This window comes from Barbatula barbatula (genome assembly GCF_947034865.1).
Source record: "Barbatula barbatula genome assembly, chromosome: 11".
Taxonomy (NCBI): Eukaryota; Metazoa; Chordata; class Actinopteri; order Cypriniformes; family Nemacheilidae; genus Barbatula; species Barbatula barbatula.
The window spans coordinates 17,502,559-17,521,629 of record NC_136774.1 but is presented as its reverse complement, the minus strand read 5'-3'; the positions used below and the strand labels follow the sequence as shown (position 1 = coordinate 17,521,629).

At 38.3% G+C, this 19,071-nt stretch overlaps 3 protein-coding genes across 3 annotated transcripts in view; 2 read left to right on the top strand and 1 right to left on the bottom strand.

The window, feature by feature from the left end:
• Nucleotides 1-1,023, bottom strand: part of adamts10 (ADAM metallopeptidase with thrombospondin type 1 motif, 10) — a 32,161-nt gene extending 31,138 nt beyond the window's left edge. Inside the window, exon 1 of the mRNA XM_079468504.1 lies at nucleotides 807-1,023. The gene's annotated coding sequence lies outside the window, so the exon portion shown is untranslated. The remainder of the gene's footprint in view (nucleotides 1-806) is intronic.
• A 2,518-nt stretch (nucleotides 1,024-3,541) lies between these two features.
• zap70 (zeta chain of T cell receptor associated protein kinase 70) lies at nucleotides 3,542-13,414 on the top strand. The gene is made up of 13 exons (XM_079468499.1): nucleotides 3,542-3,747; nucleotides 7,480-7,939; nucleotides 8,919-9,079; nucleotides 9,613-9,751; nucleotides 10,214-10,298; nucleotides 10,440-10,456; nucleotides 10,564-10,600; nucleotides 11,089-11,284; nucleotides 11,641-11,847; nucleotides 11,988-12,180; nucleotides 12,275-12,415; nucleotides 12,506-12,618; nucleotides 12,757-13,414. The coding sequence occupies exons 2-13, from the start codon at nucleotides 7,538-7,540 to the stop codon at nucleotides 12,872-12,874; spliced, it is 1,809 nt and encodes a 602-aa protein (XP_079324625.1). The 5' UTR covers nucleotides 3,542-3,747; nucleotides 7,480-7,537; the 3' UTR covers nucleotides 12,875-13,414.
• A 32-nt stretch (nucleotides 13,415-13,446) lies between these two features.
• On the top strand, nucleotides 13,447-17,510 carry mob3a (MOB kinase activator 3A). The gene is made up of 4 exons (XM_079468094.1): nucleotides 13,447-13,690; nucleotides 14,545-15,102; nucleotides 15,750-15,952; nucleotides 16,646-17,510. The coding sequence occupies exons 2-4, from the start codon at nucleotides 14,685-14,687 to the stop codon at nucleotides 16,673-16,675; spliced, it is 651 nt and encodes a 216-aa protein (XP_079324220.1). The 5' UTR covers nucleotides 13,447-13,690; nucleotides 14,545-14,684; the 3' UTR covers nucleotides 16,676-17,510.
• The last annotated feature ends 1,561 nt before the right edge of the window (nucleotides 17,511-19,071 follow it).

Genomic DNA, 19,071 nt, shown 5'->3' with positions numbered 1-19,071 from the left:
ACTCATGCAAAATCTACAACCATTTGAACCTTAGAATGTTTTATTTCATCAATCCACCACACATTTGGCTCAAATGTGTCTAATTTCTCAGTAAATCAATATGCTCCTCTAACCATATTAAGTGACAAACATTTAGTATGCTCAAAATAACTTTGTATACTAGTCAAATACGAGAGTAAAGATAAGCCTGTGATACTAACTATAATGAAATTCGTCAAGCTCGTAGTTTCCAGGATCTCCCCAAAGCTTGCCAAACTCTCTTCATCACACGCGCACGGACAGTTGCGCCAGAAGCGCTCGCTCTACCTGACAGGCAGCAGGTCTCCTGCCATCGCCAATTTGCGCATTCAAATTAAATCGTTTATCCAACTTTTAAAAAACACTTAAAAACCAAATAATGCGTTTTTATACTTGTACCCAAATATCATTTTCGCATGTTTGTCTAACATTAAGTGTTGCATTTGATCGCAGCTGTAATCAGGCATTTATGGCAATACTACAACTGCAGATCATTAAGGAGACTGCAAGCTTTCCTCGGAGGCTCCTGGCAAACTCTGCGACTCGGATCCCCACAAAGAGAGATATTTCTCCTTTCTGCTAGAGTGATCACCAGTCTGACAACGCCGCTGTCTGCATCGGTTTACTTTCATCAAGCTGGATGTAAGAACTTGACAGCTAAACAGACATGCATGCGAAAAAGTTTGCAATAAGATATTTGAGAATAATAGCTGTGCACGACTGCACTGCACACACATTATATTAAGCAAAGAGTGAATGTGTGAAGGCGTTCATAAAACTATCCTCACCGTTTAATTCTCCAGCTAGGGGAAATTTGGCGACTCTTCGATTTGATCAACTCCGTCTGGTCTGTCGTCTTTTTTCAGTGCCGGTTAGTTTTCTGCCACATAGTGAGGCGAGCCGGGCCGGTGAATTGAGCTCTGGTTCTCTGTTGCCTTCAGTCTACTTCTAAAGAACCTGAGTGAGTTCTGCTCGCGCTCTACCGATGTTCGATTCCCAAAAACCTCGTTCTATTGAATCGGTTCACTTTAGAGATTCGAGCGAACCGATTCGCGAAACGTTTGTAAATCTCTTGACTGTAAAGAAACATTTAACGGTGCACTTGGCGATATTATGACGCATTTAAAGCGAACGAAACAAAAGGCTGCATTTATCGAAATATGTCCGTAATCTCTAACGTTTTGAGAGATGACTCGAAACCTTTTTAACCGGTTCATCTGAATCTTTTGTGTAAAACGAACCAGACTTCTTACGTCACTTGCAGAGCAGCGCTCGCAGCAATTACAGAAACTGACCGCCGGGAGGAGCCACCGCGAAGAACAATTGCGCTCTGTGCGTCCCACTGTTGCGTTCACTTTGATGAACGCGTGTTTAGGGCCTTCAGAGGAGGCTGCCTCGATCAGCTGTTGAATATCGGATACCCAACAACAAGCACGCTTGCACAGAGGCGAAAATTCCACTGTGGACAGGGGGACACGTCCCCCTAATTTTTAAAAATCCCGTTCGTGTCCCCGTTATTTTTAAATTTGTTTGTAATGATTTTTAACCACACGCCGTCATCGCCACGGGGAAGTAGGCTGCCAGGACCGAGCAGGACAGAGTGTGTAGCACACTCTAAAAATAGATCGCTGAAAGATTGTTTTCAATCACGTGGTTTAGATTTGAATTAAATAGAAAACAGGTATACGCCGTATACCCACGAGAAAAAGCGCGAGATACGTAACAACGTCGATTTATGTCCCCATAATGGGACGCACTGCCTTTTTAACCATTATGCGACCGGGAGATCAGGAAAGGCAAGCATACACTATTTGATTGTAAACCTGTCCCTGAACAGTGGCGCAGCCAGAGATTTTTCATAGGGGTGGCCGGGAAGGGGCCAGCAGTTACTTTGGGGTGGCACAGAAAATCTCATCATGCACCCAATTGTAAGGTTGGATGAGAGCCAAACATGACACTCGTCCAACCCTAAAACACTTTCATAATCATAATGATGTATAATGTAAGATTGCTACAATATTTTTGTTAAAAAATATATAGTCACCCTTATGTTGTTCAAAACTATTTGATCAAATAAAACTTTTGACATTCACTTTGAAGCCAAAATTCATAGCTCCTATTTCTGATGGAAAAAGGACCAGATCATGTCAGTTATTTAGGCATGTTGAATTTTATTTCAAGTGCAAAAAATAAAACTTCAGCAAACTTACAAGAAATTTCCTAAAACAAGTACAGTACTACTAGTACAAACAACTTACATTAAAAACAGATAAAAAGATAACTTAATTAATATCTCAACGGGATATTCTTCGCACAGGATTATTATCTGGGGACCTTGTGAAATTAGGCTACTTCCCCACATCTGTATTTCATGTGGCGCAATCGTATGGGATAAGTGAAGCCTGTGATTTTACACAAATTTACGGACTTATTTCCCGGATATGATGGCAAGGCTTATAGTTTGTCTATAGGTGTTTGGTGTATAATAATATATGACTGGACCTATCAGCATTTGAGACCCGCGATCGCGAGCCGGACAGAACATCACCGAATGGGTTTCAAATGTTACGGGAGTTTCCATGACGAGAGTTTCACTTTCGGAATATTATCATATAGACAGGATTGCAGCTCTCCTACCTTCACCAATATTTGATAATACATTTTTGCCGTTTAAAAGTGCAAACATGAGTGTGGTGGCCACCCCTGGCCACCCCCTAGCTCCGCCACTGCCCCTGAAGCTACTGCTGCTTTGGGTGACGCTGCAGCTGTAGCAGGTGTCACAGAAAATGAGCCCGACGAGGCTCATGCAACACCAGGCAGGGTCCCCCTCCGCCGCATTAGCGTTGTGGAGTCGCAATCGTGTTTCTCTGTTTACCGGTGTATATACTTTCTGCTGTTATCTCACCCCACTTTCAAAAACCACTGCGTATTCTTTAATAAAATGATCATATTTGTTCATTAACATAACTGTAAGGGGATTGTTGGCATATTGTTTAAATTGTTTCTAACTAGCCACTACTCACTACAATAAACTAGACTACACCACTGCGTTAAACCTATTTAGAGAGCAGGATACCAGATGTGTATTCGTCAACAGTCATGAGTTTGAGGAAAAGCAAAGAAATTAATACGTGTAATTATCCAGAAATGAATGTCATGCCTGACACAAATTTCTGACAACTCTCCTTTGACCAATTCCTTAGGATAGATTATTTTTCTTTGAACACTAATAAAAAAGCTTTGTATTTGTTATGTCCACTATGAATTGCTCATTGTTTAAATACATCAATGGATCCATAAACCAATTTAATGCTAATTATTACCACATTTTTGTACCTGTTTTAGGCATTAGTCTGGAGCCTGGCTTTTAAAAAAGCCACATCCCAAAGCTGCACATCAGACTTGGGTGAAAAAGTTACAGTTTCTGAGAAGTGTAAAGGGAACTCAAATTTCAGCGACTTTAACAGCCCACACATTTCACCTGTGTGCACAGAAACAAATGCACACGTTTTCTCTTAAGCTCACGCACACACACAGATACACACACACACACACACACACACACATAGACAATAAGACTTGGCAAGCGTAGAAACCGTCTAGCGTACAAGCCAGATCACAGAGCTTCATCACCTCAGCAGACTAAATACATTTGTTATACTTCTTCTTCACCAGTTCTTTGTCTCTCTCTTTCTGTCTCTGTCTCCCTGGATTCAGCTACAGGCCACGGTGAGTGTTAAATAAGATTATTCTGCCGTTTTCTAGCTCCGTCTGCCAAGAACCGTCTGTTCTTATCTTATCCTCAGGCAAATTTACAAACGCTCAAGGCTAATCAAAATGTCAGACATGTAACATGTGCAAATGAGGTGAGATATTAGAGAAAAGTTGCTGGAAACTCACAGCTGAGAGTTCAGTGGAGGTCAAATACCGTACTGACAGAAAACTATTACATTAAATTATGACTGCAGATATCAACTTAATTTGTAACATCCTGCTGGATACTCGTATGCATCTTAAGCAATGTTTATGGGAGTTATCCAGGCAGATTTGATGTAACAAAGCTTGTTTTTCACACAAATGTAAATATTTTTTAAACAGTATTTTAGTTTGAACTATTTTTTAAATGAACGTGCAGAAGTGCTGTATCTGGGCAAACACTGCTGTTATATTTTGCATTTAATAATTAGCTTTTTTGCTTTAGAGGTAAAATAAAAAAATGTATCACTGAAAAATATAGTAATATTTATAAAACCTAGTCCTATTAAGCAAATCTTTAATAAAAATATTATTTAATAGAACTATCATGAGTTCATAAAAGCCAGGATGGAGGTCAGTTTAGAGCAGTACATCGTATATAATTTCCATTTGATTAGTTCATAACCTCTTGAAAAGTTTGTTTCTTAATATTTTTAAAATGAAATACAATGATGAATTTGTTTCACAGCGAAGATCAAATATTATCACTCACCACAGAGCAATAAAGCATTCTAAAGATTGTATTTACCATTCAAAACGTCTTATCTACTAATCCATTGACAAGGACATTTTTTAACCAACTGATGTTATTTTACAAAACAGGTAACACTTCATAAAAAAGAGCATGTTGGAAATGAAAGTTTACAGCAGCATGAATTATTTAACCTCAAAGCACAATATATAGAGCAGTGAATCTTTAACATACTGGGCATACGTTTTAATTTGTGTGAGTTTGGTGGCACGAATCCAAAATGCCCATGATGTTTCAGTGGTCCTGTGAGATCATCTAAATGGGCACAAAATGAAAGTAAGACAAAAATGACTAATAAAAACAAAGTGTGCAGTCTTAAAACGGTCAAATAGACTTTTACATATAAGGATAAAGAAGATTGTACTTTACTTTGTAGTTTGCATGATTGACAAAACAAATGTTTTTTCCATTGAAGAAGGTTTGAGTTTAAATTTGAGACTTCATAGTATAGATGTTTTTTTTAAACAAGGAAAATATGTACAGCAATGATTAAATGATTTACTGATGAATTACTGATGCTCTAATACAAATGAATTACCTTTAAATGTATTATTTCTAACTCTTCGCAACTCGTAATATTGGGAAACCCTTTTAAACACTAATACGGTAAGATCGCTTACATATTTTTAGCATGTTCAAAGACATACAATTTCACAGCTCATTAGATGAAATAGACATCTAATGCACATCAAATGCAGTCGCTTGATGTTTGAATGCACGTGTAGTCAGACATGTTTTTGTTTAAGGTAAAAATAATCTCTGTTATAAAAGGTCTGCTGTTGCGAGGAAGGCCCAGCCGCAGTGCGTCACTGTCTTTCATACCGGAAAAAACAAACTATTAAGCTACATTTTCCATTAAACACTGGAGAACACTATACATTGTTGAATGAAGTACATTTTGATCATTAAATAAACATGTTAAACAAGTAGGCCTCGTTTTGGGGACGCACGAAAGAGAGGACCCACTCCAGACACAGACCCATGTCTGACACAGCAACTCAACGTGTGAGCAAGCATGGAGCCTGGCCTCTACATTTAAAAGATTTTAAAATTGTGTATTGTTAAACAGACCTTACAAATCTTTCTATCGTGTGCTATATGCTTGGAAATATTAAGAATACAATTTTCCCCTAAATTACAATTTTGTGTCATTCTAAACATTAATGACTTTTTCTGCAGAACACAAAATACATTTTGAAGATCGTTGGTTCCAAACAATTGACTTCCATTGTATGTACAGAAACCCACTTCAACATTTCAGAAAATATTTTTTGTGCTCAACAAAGATAGTCATACAGGTTTTGAATAACTGTGGGTGAATAAAATATTTTTAAATTGAAGTATACATTTTTTATCACTCTTGTATCTGTAATCTGCAGATTCTGTTTAGCCCATCAGAACGTTGGTCAATCATTTTGGGCTTTTTACAGAGGCCCTGTATTAGAAACTGAAAGGCTAGTTTACCAGTTTCTCACATAGTGATGCTTTTTTCTACTTTTTGTTAAGGTATTTGTGAAGCTGAGTTTGCAGTTGATTTGATTTATCTTACCAGTCATTTTAAGATGACACCATATTTCGAATTAATTTGAGTGTGCATGTCTACTGAGGGCGGAGTTTTGGGGCGAGTAGGCGTGTCTAATTCAGCATTACCATAATCTGGCAAAAGTTCACATAATTTCAAACACCGATAAACTTGTGGGCTGCTTTCCGACATGTTATGCAGCAGTGTTTCAGGAAACATGAGTTGGAGGCTTGTTGTCATCTTGTGACTCCTGTTACCCTCTCCACCTACACTGCGTGTCTGGAAAAATCATGACAAAACATGAAAACAATTCTAAAACAAAACTGCCATAAATTCTAGCACACATGTCAATGGAATCAAATGATAAATGTTTGCCAAGTGATACCTCATATTTCTCACATCTCACTGTCCCCCAGTGTCTTTGCTGTGGCCTGTGGTGGTCCGTGACAGTGTGTGTGCGGCTGTGGTACGGTCTTTCTTTAAGAGTTTGTAACTGTCATCCCTGCAGGTGTGGGCAGCAGAAGTTCTCTGTGTCCAGGAAGCTGTGGTTTAAATCAAAGATAGCAACGGAGGAGCATCTGTCTTCTTATTTTATGATGCTCCTTGTGATTCAACCTCACAACATGTGCAACCTTACTCCGGTAGACATTGTCCGATCATTTGCATGAAGCCAATGAAAGGCGTCGTAAGGCGATGAATAAAGGAGTAGGGATTTTTATTTGGTTGTAAAACTTGAGTCTACATTCATTTAATAAATATACGTGTGCGTGTGTCATGGATCCATATACTTTGAACATTGCCCTTGTACTCTCCTACACATCTTCTGCAACTGGAAAATATTCATCACAGCACATAGATTGTTTATTTGTCTCTTATTTTCCATGGTGCCAGAGCTGCGCTTTTGTGCCTTTCCTACAAGTACTTCATTTTACGTTTGCACCTTGTCCTTTTTTCTTTCTGTCCTTCAGAAAAGCGTTTCAACAGAGCATTTGTCTGTTGACACGGTTTAGGAACGTTCTTGAAGCATCAGCACCTGCGCAGGGTGGAGAGGTTGTCATATAAACACTGGCGGGGGCGGGGGAAGGATATGTCTAAGTTTCCTGTTGTGGTGATTTGAACCGAATGCGAGACTTTGCCGGTTGCAAAGCAACACTAAAATCAACCACACCAGCTTTAACACATTTTGTTATATTATTCTAGACAGCTGTGTTAACAATTTACACTCAATATGTGATTTCTTTGGTGCATGGGGGTCAATAAATGCAATTTTTATGTGTGAGAAACAGAGGAAAACAAAGCAAAAGACACTTAAAGAAAAAAACATCTTCCCACATCCCGCATCTCACAGATCTGATCTCACAGAATGCCCCATTTTGATGACCTCATCAGCTTTTTCAACCTCTCTTTTCTCTCTTTCTGCCTCAAACGGCAGTATTTTTCACAGTCTCTGATCTGTGGAACATCATCACCGCCTCCTCCTCACCTCCACCATGTCCGACCCTGCTGCGGAGCTCCCGTTCTTCTATGGCAGCATCAGTCGCTTGGAGGCCGAGGAGCACCTGAAGCTGGCCGGCATGGGAGACGGTCACTTCCTCCTGCGTCAGTGCCTCCGCAGTCTGGGCGGCTATGTCCTCTCCATAGTTTGGAACCTGGACTTTTATCACTACTCTATAGAGAAACAGTTAAACGGGACGTACTGCATTGCGGGTGGAAAGCCTCATTGTGGACCTGCGGAGCTCTGCGAATATTACAGCAAAGACACAGACGGGCTGGTGTGCATCCTTAGGAAGCCATGCCTGCGAACGGCCGACACGCAGATCAAACCCGGAGTGTTTGACAGCCTGAGAGACAACATGTTCAGAGAATATGTGCGCCAGACCTGGAATTTAGAGGTGAGACTTTGTGAATGGGTAACCAAGCAAAGACAATGAAAATGTTACATTACAACATTGTTGAAAGTTTCATTTTGATGTAAAATTTGGTTTAAAGAGAAGACATAGGTCACCCAAAAATGACAATTCTGTCCTCATTTACTCATTCTCTTGTCAATGTAAACCTGTATGAGTTTCTTTCTTTCACTTAACACAAAAGAAGATATTTTAAAGAATGTTAGTAACCGAACAGCGCCGGCACCCATTCATTTCTATTGTATGGACACAAAATAATGCAAGTGAAGGGGTGTCGTTTCTGTTTGGATAACAACATTCTTGAAAATATCTTCTTCATACAGGTTGGAAATGACGAGAGTAAATGAATACAGAACTTTAATTTTTTGGGGTGGAGTGAACTATCACTTTAAGTAGTTCTAATGATGTTTTAAGGATATATACCAAGAAAGTCTTCTGATATAAACACATTATACTGACAGTTGGAATTTAACTTAATTCAATTTAGATACATTTGTTACAATATATGTTAACAATATATTGATACAATATGTCATCTTAGACTACCATTATAACTACCATTATAAACACAAAAAGTCAAACTTATGCTACACCTTTATAACATTTTTGTTTATTCTTTAAATATGCATGTAGCTTTTAAAAGCCCATAAAAATTGAGTGGCTACATAAAATATTTGTAATTTTTTTATTTATTTGTCAGTCTGTAGAATCATTTTAATCTCCTAATAAAGATTTTTATATAACACAAAAAGAACAGCTAACATGTTGACATACAGTATACCGACGATCTTCGTTCCTCCCTACCGACGGACTGCTCTCCTTATTCAAAAGTATATTTTCTACCATATATTATCCACTGGATTTGTTGAAAATAAATATGCTTTCTAGAGGCACACAGCAGACGTTCTATTGAGAGATTTACAAATCGTCTGGCACTGAAGGATTGTTTATTACTTTTCCTTAGGGTGAAGCGCTGGAGCAAGCGGTCATTAGCCAGGCCCCACAGCTAGAGAAACTGATTGCCACCACAGCGCATGAAAAAATGCCTTGGTTCCATGGCAAGATCGCTCGACAGGAGGGGGAGAGACGGCTGTACTCAGGATCTCAGCCGGACGGAAAGTTCCTGTGAGCGAAAGCCTTTATTACTTATTAGATTGACTAAAGGTTTCCTGCTACAAACAGGCAGATTTTAGGAGCAAATCAGACAATCATTGTTGTCTTTAAAGAGAGTTCACACAATAATGAAATATCATTGACTACCACAGAAGGAAAAAATTCTGTATATTGTTTGGTTCTGTTGAACACAAAAGAGCATATTTTGAGAAATTTAGAAAAGGTTCTGGGGCACCTCACCATTAATTTTTTTCTAGTATGGTAGTTATTAATTCCTCAGAAATGTCAGTTGCTAACATTCTTCCAAATATCTTTCTTTGTGTTCAACCAAACAAAGAAATGTGTACAGGTTTGAAACAGATAGAAAGTGAGTTATTCATGACAAAATTTTCATTGTTGGGTAACGTATCCCTTTAAATTAATGCTCCAAAAGGCATCCTGAGCATCGTGGTATCCATGGTCCTTTAGAAAAGCAGATAAGATGATCTAAAAAACAATTCTCAACTAAACAATTAATCTTTTGTCTAATTTGATCTGTTTTCCAGAGTCAGAGAAAGAGAAGAATTTGGCACCTTTGCGCTGTCTGTGACATACGGGAAAACAGTATACCATTATCAGATCTTACACGACAAATCGGGGAAATATGCGATGCCAGAGGGAACTAAATTTGACACTGTCTGGCAGGTAAACTTTACTCTTTTATCTCATATTCTCTTCAGTTAAAAAAGGGAAAATATGAGTCAAGATCATTTCAAAAGGTAAAGACATTTGAACAGAACAACTTTCACAACATTTTGTGTATTTGGATTGAATGATACGCCTATATTTAGCTAAATAAAAACAAGAGAGAGTTTCCTGTTTGAACTGTATAGCTTTAAAAAATCTTTGATGTAGATATTCAAAACGAAGATAAAAGAATACACATACACATGGTACACAACTAATGCAAGTTTTAGATGGAAATAAATAAAAAATGATTTGAATGTTTTTTTGAAACCTCCATAAAATGTATACATGATAAAATGCCAAAATGTCTAGGTGATAAAGATATTCTCTAACTTTTGAATTACAACTAAACCTTGTGGTCATATGTCATTACCCATATGTTTGTTGTTTATTTTAATAATGATTTCTTTTGGAGGGCAGCTGGTTGAATACCTAAAGATGAAACCAGATGGTCTTGTGACTGTACTTAGAGAACCATGTGTCAACCAAAATAATTCATCAGTAGGTATGGACTTTTAAAATACTCACAGCATTTATTAAAACACGTTTTCTGTTTACCTATTGCCTATTTTAATTACCTATTTCTAAGACAGCTTTGATTTTTGTTTATTAAAATACGTTTTCTTTTTTCCGATTTTACCTGCAGCTGTCTCGAACGGCCCGGTAAGTATAACTGAAAACAATCCCTTATGTTGCCTAATTTTAAACGCATGTAACAATATTGTGTTTGACGTTGATCGTTGAGGAGCATTTCTGTTTGTCTATTCCAGAGGATAAGGGGAAATGGGTACACACCGCCACCTTCGGGTATGTTTGCAGTGTTACAACAAAACTTGAAAGGTGAAACTAGCTTTTGCGCCATCGAGCCGAATCGTTCTCGTTCCTTAATCGTTCCACTCTTCGCCGTTCCATGCCAGCCGGGTGATTACGCAATTTGGTAGAATGTAAACACAAACGCATTACGCGCTGCCTTGGTAACACGCACGATTCAAGACGGTTAGATAACCGTGCCGAGAACAGTTTGTAATCGTGTCGTGTCGAACCAGGCTCACGTGGAAAAATAACTGTAACCGTTTCAGGCTGTGCTTAGAACGGTTCGGCTCAATGGTGGAAAAGCGCTCGAAAGTGTTTGACTTTCCCGATCCATCTTGCTTAAAGAGGTGCTTTATGTCTCATTTATCTAACATGTTTGAACTAGTTAAGTTAAGCAGAGGTTAAGTCACCTGTTGGCTTCTAACCTTTCATGAGCATGCCAATAACTTCACACAAGTAACATTGGTTATGATGTGGTCCAGTTCCCAAACCTCCAGGAGCCGAGTCTCGTCCACATTTGCCTATGGACCATGATGCCTTCATCAGTCCTTATGATGATCCGAATGAATGCAAGAAGAAAACGCTGTTCATCAAGAGAGACAAGCTCATGATCGACGAGGTGGAGCTTGGATCAGGCAACTTCGGCAGTGTGAAGAAAGGTGTTTTTAAAATGGAAAGGTGGGACAGAAAGGATGTCAAAGGTTATGACGTTACCCGAAAATAAAATGCAATGTATTAGATAGCCTTTAATGTTTCCTTATATTGGAATCAAGTTATATTTTTTTAATATGAAAAGTTTTCCTTATGTAGCCTGTTATTCAATATATTTTAATATATTAGCAATGTATTATTCTGTGCATTTTCAAATATATTTAATGATTTCATATATTAGCAGTTAATTAAAAAGAAAATATATTTTCTTAGTATAAAGATAGATTTTGTGATATAAGGATATTCTAGTTATAGTTGCATACTATTCAACTCAAATTTAGTTCCCTAACTGATTCCAATCTCTAAATGGTTTCCAAACACAGCAAACAGATCGATGTGGCTATTAAAGTGTTGAAAAACGAGAACGACAAATCAGTAAAGGAGGAAATGATGCGAGAGGCACAGTTTATGCATCAGCTGAGTGATCCCTTCATTGTGCGCATGATTGGGCTCTGTGAGGCCGAAGCACTCATGTTGGTCATGGAGATGGCCCCTGCTGGCCCACTCAACAAGTTTCTCTCCGGCAAAAGGTGAATTCATCATTATGTGAATGTAGATTACTTCAGCAAATAGTTGCTTTGTTCAAATACACTGACACTAAAATGTTGCACAATAAGCACTTCTCTCCATGGTGTTGTTTTTTGGTGTTGAATCATATGCTTTCTCTCAGGGACCAAATCACTGCGGATAACATAGTGATGTTAATGCATCAGGTTTCCATGGGGATGAAGTATTTAGAAGGCAGGAACTTCGTTCACAGAGACTTGGCTGCCCGTAATGTACTTTTGGTCAACCAGCAATACGCCAAGATCAGTGATTTTGGTCTCTCCAAGGCGCTGGGTGCAGATGACAATTATTACAAGGTGGGACTGCTCACAGGTGTACGACCTTGTTTAATCGGAAAACAGCCCCGTAAGTAGACAGTGTTCATTTTGAGTGTGATTTCTATGTGTACAGGCACGTACAGGGGGAAAATGGCCTTTAAAGTGGTATGCTCCCGAGTGCATCCAGTTTCACAAATTCTCCAGCAAAAGTGACGTTTGGAGCTTTGGCATTACCATGTGGGAGGCCTTCACCTATGGAGGGAAACCGTATAAGGTGAGCATATGCTGCGTCGTGGTCAACCTATTAAGTGCCAACTTAAATGGGTTGCTTGCATGATATTGAATTGTCACTTTTTTTGCGCAGAAAATGAAAGGCCCAGAAGTAATGAGTTTTATAGACAGTGGAAATCGTATGGAATGCCCAACTGGATGCCCTGACACCATGTATGAATTGATGAAAGACTGCTGGACATACAAGTAAATATTATCCAAAACATGTTTTTTAATTTAGCCAAAGTAATAAGTGATTTTCTCAACACAGTTACAAGAACAAATCATCTATGTGTTTTTTGTAAAGATTCGGGAGTATAAATAACTTCTGATTAACTTCTGCAGGCATGAAGACCGGCCAGGCTTTGTAAAGGTTGAGGAGAAGATGAGAACTTTCTATTACTCCATTGCCAAAAAGATACCAGAGTACATGAAAAAAGACGGTGAAAGTCCCCCTAGTTGAATTGAGAACACAATAAAAACACAAGAAGAAAATATTTTTGACTATATGTTTTTATAAAACTCTCCGTCAGAAGAATGCGAGTGACTTTTTCAATAATATGCCTGCTGCCATCAGTAATAAATACTTTCTATTGCTTATGTCTATAATATTTTGTGTATGATTAAATATTTAAATATGCAATGTGATCAGATATTCAAACTCACAATCTCGTGCTTTCTGTTGGATATTGTGTGTCTGCAAGTTTCCTGCAATTTTGGAGTTTTATTAAAAAAACTTCTTTATATTTTGAATGAATTGTTTAATGTTTCTGCTATTTTGCAACTTTAAATAAGCTACATTGAAAGAAAATTAACCTATAAACAAAATATTTTTTAAGACAACAGAAATGCATATTTGTAATACAGAAATGTGCAAATAATTTGGTAAATTGATAAAAACATATTATATTACTATATTGCATTATATATAAATATGCCAATGAAATATCTAACGCATGTAATTATTTTAAAGTTTATAACAGTAAAATGTGTTTATATCATCCACCTCGTTTATGTTCCTTCACAAAGGCCTTCCACTAATGTTCTATAGAGGAAGTGTACTTTGTTCAGTAGGGCGGGGCTTGTGGTTTCCTTAGACAGTGTAGTCGTGTAGACTAAATAATCGTTACAGTGAGAAGGCCACGTTCCTTTTAACTCTGCAATAAACGCAAGTACAATGTGATTTCAATAACAAAAAGCGTTATTGAATAATCTTCAAACAGAGGGTGGCTGAAAAAGGCGGTCCACATCAAAGCGGAACAAGAAAGGCGCTCGCTTGGTAAGTTTGTTTCAACTTCTCTACTGTAGGCTCCGACACCATTTCGCTAACAGCGTAGTTATTTTATACAGTTTTTTAATTTGAGTCTAGATTTGACAGAGCTTGTTTTCTTATCTCATTATTGTGTTTTAGTGAAAGTTTAATACGCGTGTCAGTCGTGCTCGCGCCATTAAAAACATCGTCACACGGAATGAGCGTTTAAACAGACGAGCATCTCGCGCAACAAGTTTGTTTCGCTTTACATCGGTACTGCCAGTCATTCATTTACAAATATGTGATTATTTTCGTAACTTTCAGGGTAAAGTTTGCAATATGAATATGTCTATGTTGTGTATCATCATAATGCGTAAATATCGTCCTCCCTGCCGTGGTCAGTAAATGCCACCCATGGTGCCCTACAGGAAATTGCTCAATAATTCCCCTAATTTGAATCTATATATATAAGGCTCTGTGTACAACATGCGCAGTGTAAACTGATATTTCTTTTTTATTCAACTAAACAAAGCCCGTTCATAGTCTGTGGTTAATAGCTTCCTTTATAATTCAAAAGATTTTCTGCAAAGATAGTGTTGGTTAAGTGTGCTTTCCTATCTAAAATACAGGTTTTTACTGCACAATTTATGCCACTTGGCTGTAAAGCTCAGTGAATAATCCTTGGCTTGAAGAATGTGGTTTTGAAAAGTTGCAAAAATGTGAACAAAAATCCAAACATATAAAGTTATTTCATTGTCACATATTACAAAAATGTTAGGCACTCTTTTGACATGTTGTGTCTATTAATCTGTATAATAATGGATTGCAAAATGAGCACATACAAACATTAAAAGTTTATGTTTTCCTTCTTTTTATTTCAGCATTCATCCTCATCGGCAGTTCCCTTGGTGATATTGAAAAGCCTCTACATACGACATTGATCTGTTTATTTCATTCACCTTTCGCTAACAAAGGGTTCATTTTCAACATTACACAACAACCCTGCACCCCCCCAGCAAATATGTCCATGGCCCTCAAACAAGTCTTCAACAAGGACAGGACATTCCGGCCCAAGCGCAAGTTTGAGCCCGGCACGCAGCGCTTTGAGCTGCACAAGAAAGCCCAGGCATCCCTAAATGCCGGTCTGGACCTGAAGCAGGCGGTTCAGCTGCCTCACGGCGAGGATCTCAACGATTGGGTGGCCGTTCACGTAGTGGACTTCTTTAATCGCATCAACCTCATCTACGGCACCATCAGCGACTCCTGCACGGACCAGACCTGTCCAGTTATGTCCGGGGGTCCCAAGTACGAATACCGTTGGCAGGATGAACTGAAGTACAAGAAGCCAACCGCTCTCCCTGCACCAAAGTACATGAGTCTGCTAATGGAGTGGATTGAGGTCCAGATCAACAATGAACATATCTTCCCCACTAATGTTGGTAAGGACACCACAAACCAAAAAAAAAAACCATCATATAAGATGTAGACTATTTAGAACAGTATTTATGACACAAGTTACCAAACAAATAAAAGTTAAACCTTTAGATGTGAGTATTTGCTATTGGGAATTTCCCAGCCTCCCCTAGCATTGTCTCATCCTCAGTACTCCATTCAACATCTGTGTTGCTTTTCAAATTGGGTCATATAATTTACAGTGCTCTATAAATAGACCTGTGTATGGAACAGGTTCTCAGAATGCAGCAAGACAGTCACCAGAATTGAATATATATTAAGAGATGTATTCTGCATATGGAACAGAACACGGGGGGGCACTATTAATATGCCAGAGCGGAAATATGATGCTAAGATTTATAATCCGTCACAGCACATGCGTCAGATGAGACATTTCCAGATGTTGTGCAGATGAGAGAAGAGACTAGAGAGTTAATGAAATCAGTACGCTCGCATGGTGTTGCTTAATCTAATAATATCCCTTCTGAGGTTCTTTCCTATATTTGAATCTGATTACAGTAACAACAAGAAATCGCTAAACCTCATACACACTTAAATAATACAGTTGCACTTGAACTTGTCATTTTGTATGTCACTTGATGTGACCGTAATGAATCGTTTTGTTTATTTTTAGGTACGCCCTTCCCCAAGACCTTCATGCAAGTAGCAAAGAAGATCTTATCTCGTCTGTTCCGTGTCTTCGTGCATGTGTACATCCATCACTTTGACCGTGTGAGCCACATGGGAGCCGAAGCCCATGTGAACACCTGTTACAAACATTTCTATTACTTCGTTAATGAATTCAGCCTCATAGACCACAAAGAACTGGAGCCTCTGGTAAGCACGTGTGTGAGATTTAGAGAAAAATGATAAGATGAATATTTCAATTAGATGTTTATTTGTAGATTTGTCTGATTCCATGTGGAAGGTTGTGGACAACTCTAAATTGTTTGAGTGTAGAAGTAAAGAAACAAAGGACTGACCGATAAAGGAACGAATGCTACTGTGTCACCGCATTAGTAGCTAACAAACCCGTTTCAAAAAGCCTTTACTAATTGTCAGGGCTGCAAGAACAAGATGAGTCAGCATGTTTGATATTTCAGCCGCTGTAATTGTACATGTGGTTAATGAGCGTCTGAGCTCATGAGGCAGAAAATCCAGCCCCATAGACGCAGTCATTAATTCTCTCTGTAGTCACGGCTGAATGCCTGAGGTCAGGTGTCATGGGCTGATCCTGTTACTGACATCAGTAGTTTGGTGTCACTGTTTGCACAGTGTGTTTTAAGGTATTTATAATGGTATAGAACAGTAAGACAAAGGCAGCATGATTGTATACATGTTATATTTATTCACACCATATTTAAATGAATCGATACATTGAAAGGAAAGAATTGTTTTGTTTTTTTTCAAAAAGGATAGCATTGAAAGTTGTGCATGCCATTTATTTACCTGATGCTTGCTGAACATAATGTGATGTGGTTTGTCTGATGGTTATTGGGGCACTAATGCAGTGTGTGTTTCTTTAAACAGAAAGAGATGACATCACGGATGTGCCACTGAAATGGAGAGCGGCCACTCACATTCCACACAGATCAGAAGAACCACCCAAATTAACAATTTAAAAGCAGATAAAATAGAAAACTTTTAAAGACTCTATTTTTATACACTTTTAAAGTATTGTAATATTCTGTTTAGCAAGAGACTACATTTCTGTATTCTGATGTGTATGCAGGCATAGGGAGTATATTTTTATTAGAAATCAGTATTACCAGTTATTTTTTCCAAATTCATTTCTGAATCATTCCTTTTTTCCTGTTGTGATATTATAATCCATAACATACAGATTATATTTGTGGTTATTTATGTATGTGGTTGAGATATTAAACCCACCCTGTCTCGTGTATAGATCTTAGTTGTGCTCTTGGTAGCACCAGATGGAATCTGTGGTCTTTTTACGTTTATTACACTGATTTTGTTTGGGGGTTCAAAATTGTCTGGAACTGGTTTAAATGGAGCTGATGGTACTACGCTCTTACTAATAGCTAAAACAATCAAATTTGAAAATTAAGGAACAAACGCACAACACCGGTCCAATTTTTGATTCTGTAAGAGTTTCATGTCAGACATCTGGCATTGCACTGAGTTGTAAAATACAACATACAAACATTTCGGTGTATTTTACTTGACATTTCATCTAACCACCTCATTTATTGGGATTTTCATGTTCCTTTCATGTTGTGAAAGACAATCCTAATGTTTTTTTTCAGCTAGCTGTTTTTGTGTTATTGTGTCAGCCTTCTGATGCCCTGCACAATTAAAAATAAAAAGATTGACTGAGAACTCCCTGTTTAGTCTTGAATTGGAGATGTACTGTAGTTGAAATCTATACGTGCAACAAGACAATTTTGAATCTGTTCCCTAGATGGAGACAAACGCTCACATCACGCCAGTCAAACAGCGATGGATGACGAAATGTTGCGTTACCATGCATAGGCTCTTGCAAGCTTAAATAACTAGTCAGTAAAACTTCACTGTCGTGTAAAAACTAGGTCCACATTTTGGTTATGCGACCCGTTTTAAATTTTGATGAAAGCCCCTTTATAACGTCCTTTTCAAGTAGGCCTACTGTGATTTGCGAGATTTCAGTGAGTGTAAAACCTTTGTTCTGGCTTAGACTAGCCTACGTGCTGAAAAAGCGGAGTTAAAAAAATATATTGTTCAACCTCTCGCCATAGTTCCTGCTTTGTGTCCTGCTAGGTTTGTTTTGAAAAATCAAGCTGCTAATTGTTAATCACGCTCAACCCATAATTTCGCAATTACTCTTCTAGAAGGTTATGCATTATAATAAGTGGGCGTATCTCAGTCTCGCTGCAACAGCAAGGTCACGATGAGATCATGAATGCACCAAGCAAATTCAACCAACCAATTCAAGATTTGTTTTACTTTATGTAAAGAATAAAGAATGTGCTTACATGCTCACACGTGCAGTTAAAAGGGATTTATCTCTGTCTTTGGACAAAATGAAGTAAATGTGTGTGTGCAGTGGGCTACGGAAGACGCTCTTTACTAAAGCAAAGCTGTTGATAAAAGCACTTTCTCTTTAGTGTAAAACAAAAGCGTTTGGTCGTGTGTTTACACTTCTGAAAGTGCAAGGACGGCAATAACGGTGTTGTTATGATCTGTTGGAATGTACCAGAATCAGAGTGAAGGGGAAATGACACGTCAATGGGTGGAGCTTTGATCTCATGCTCTCAGCTTTGATACGTGCACAACGAGAGGAACATAGTACGCAAAAAAAAACACACCGCAGCCGCGCATTGGCTCCTTCAAGCTGATTCAATAAGGGTAAATGTTGCATAAGGTTGTATAAAAGAAACTGAAATTGGCATGATCGATACATCATTGTTATGACCGAAGCGCATTTTTACTTTTAACACGTCATTGCCCGTGTGTGTTTAACTTTGAAGGATATGCCTTTATTCCATATCTGTTTATTTCACATATTTTGTATAGTTCAGCATTAGTCCATCTTGTCTGACTCTCAAAGTAGTCATGCAAATATTAAACAAAACGTCTCCGTATGCAAAGGAAAGTCCTGAAATTGATAATTACTGTGATTTTCCATTTGTCACATTTGCATTCTTGGGCTTATTGTTTGGCCTTTATTAAAATTTCTGAAATTACAATTTCTAGGGAAAAGGATATCAGAGAGAAAAGCGCACTTACGCAATTGGGGCCCATGCAGGTTGCTTAATCACAAAAATATTTTCGAGAAAGAACAATATTCCTTTACTTGGACAAACATGGGCAGCTCCTCTTTCCCTCCACAGTTAAAATATTTAAGGGATCATTTTTTAACTTCGGATAATTACATATGTTTCGTTCTGTGCACTCCCTATGAAGCAGGCCTACTGCAGATCCGGGCACATTCGGCTGCATGGCAATTGCTGACCCAA

Coding starts and splice junctions, on each gene's coding strand:
- zap70 (XM_079468499.1), top strand. CDS start 7,538: ATGTCCGACCCTGCTGCGGAGCTCCCGTTCTTCTATGGCAGCATCAGT. Junction 9,752..10,213: donor AATTTGACACTGTCTGGCAG/GTAAACTTTACT, acceptor TTTGGAGGGCAG/CTGGTTGAATACCTAAAGAT. Junction 12,416..12,505: donor ATGGAGGGAAACCGTATAAG/GTGAGCATATGC, acceptor TTTTTTGCGCAG/AAAATGAAAGGCCCAGAAGT.
- mob3a (XM_079468094.1), top strand. CDS start 14,685: ATGTCCATGGCCCTCAAACAAGTCTTCAACAAGGACAGGACATTCCGG. Junction 15,103..15,749: donor TATCTTCCCCACTAATGTTG/GTAAGGACACCA, acceptor GTTTATTTTTAG/GTACGCCCTTCCCCAAGACC. Junction 15,953..16,645: donor ACAAAGAACTGGAGCCTCTG/GTAAGCACGTGT, acceptor TTCTTTAAACAG/AAAGAGATGACATCACGGAT.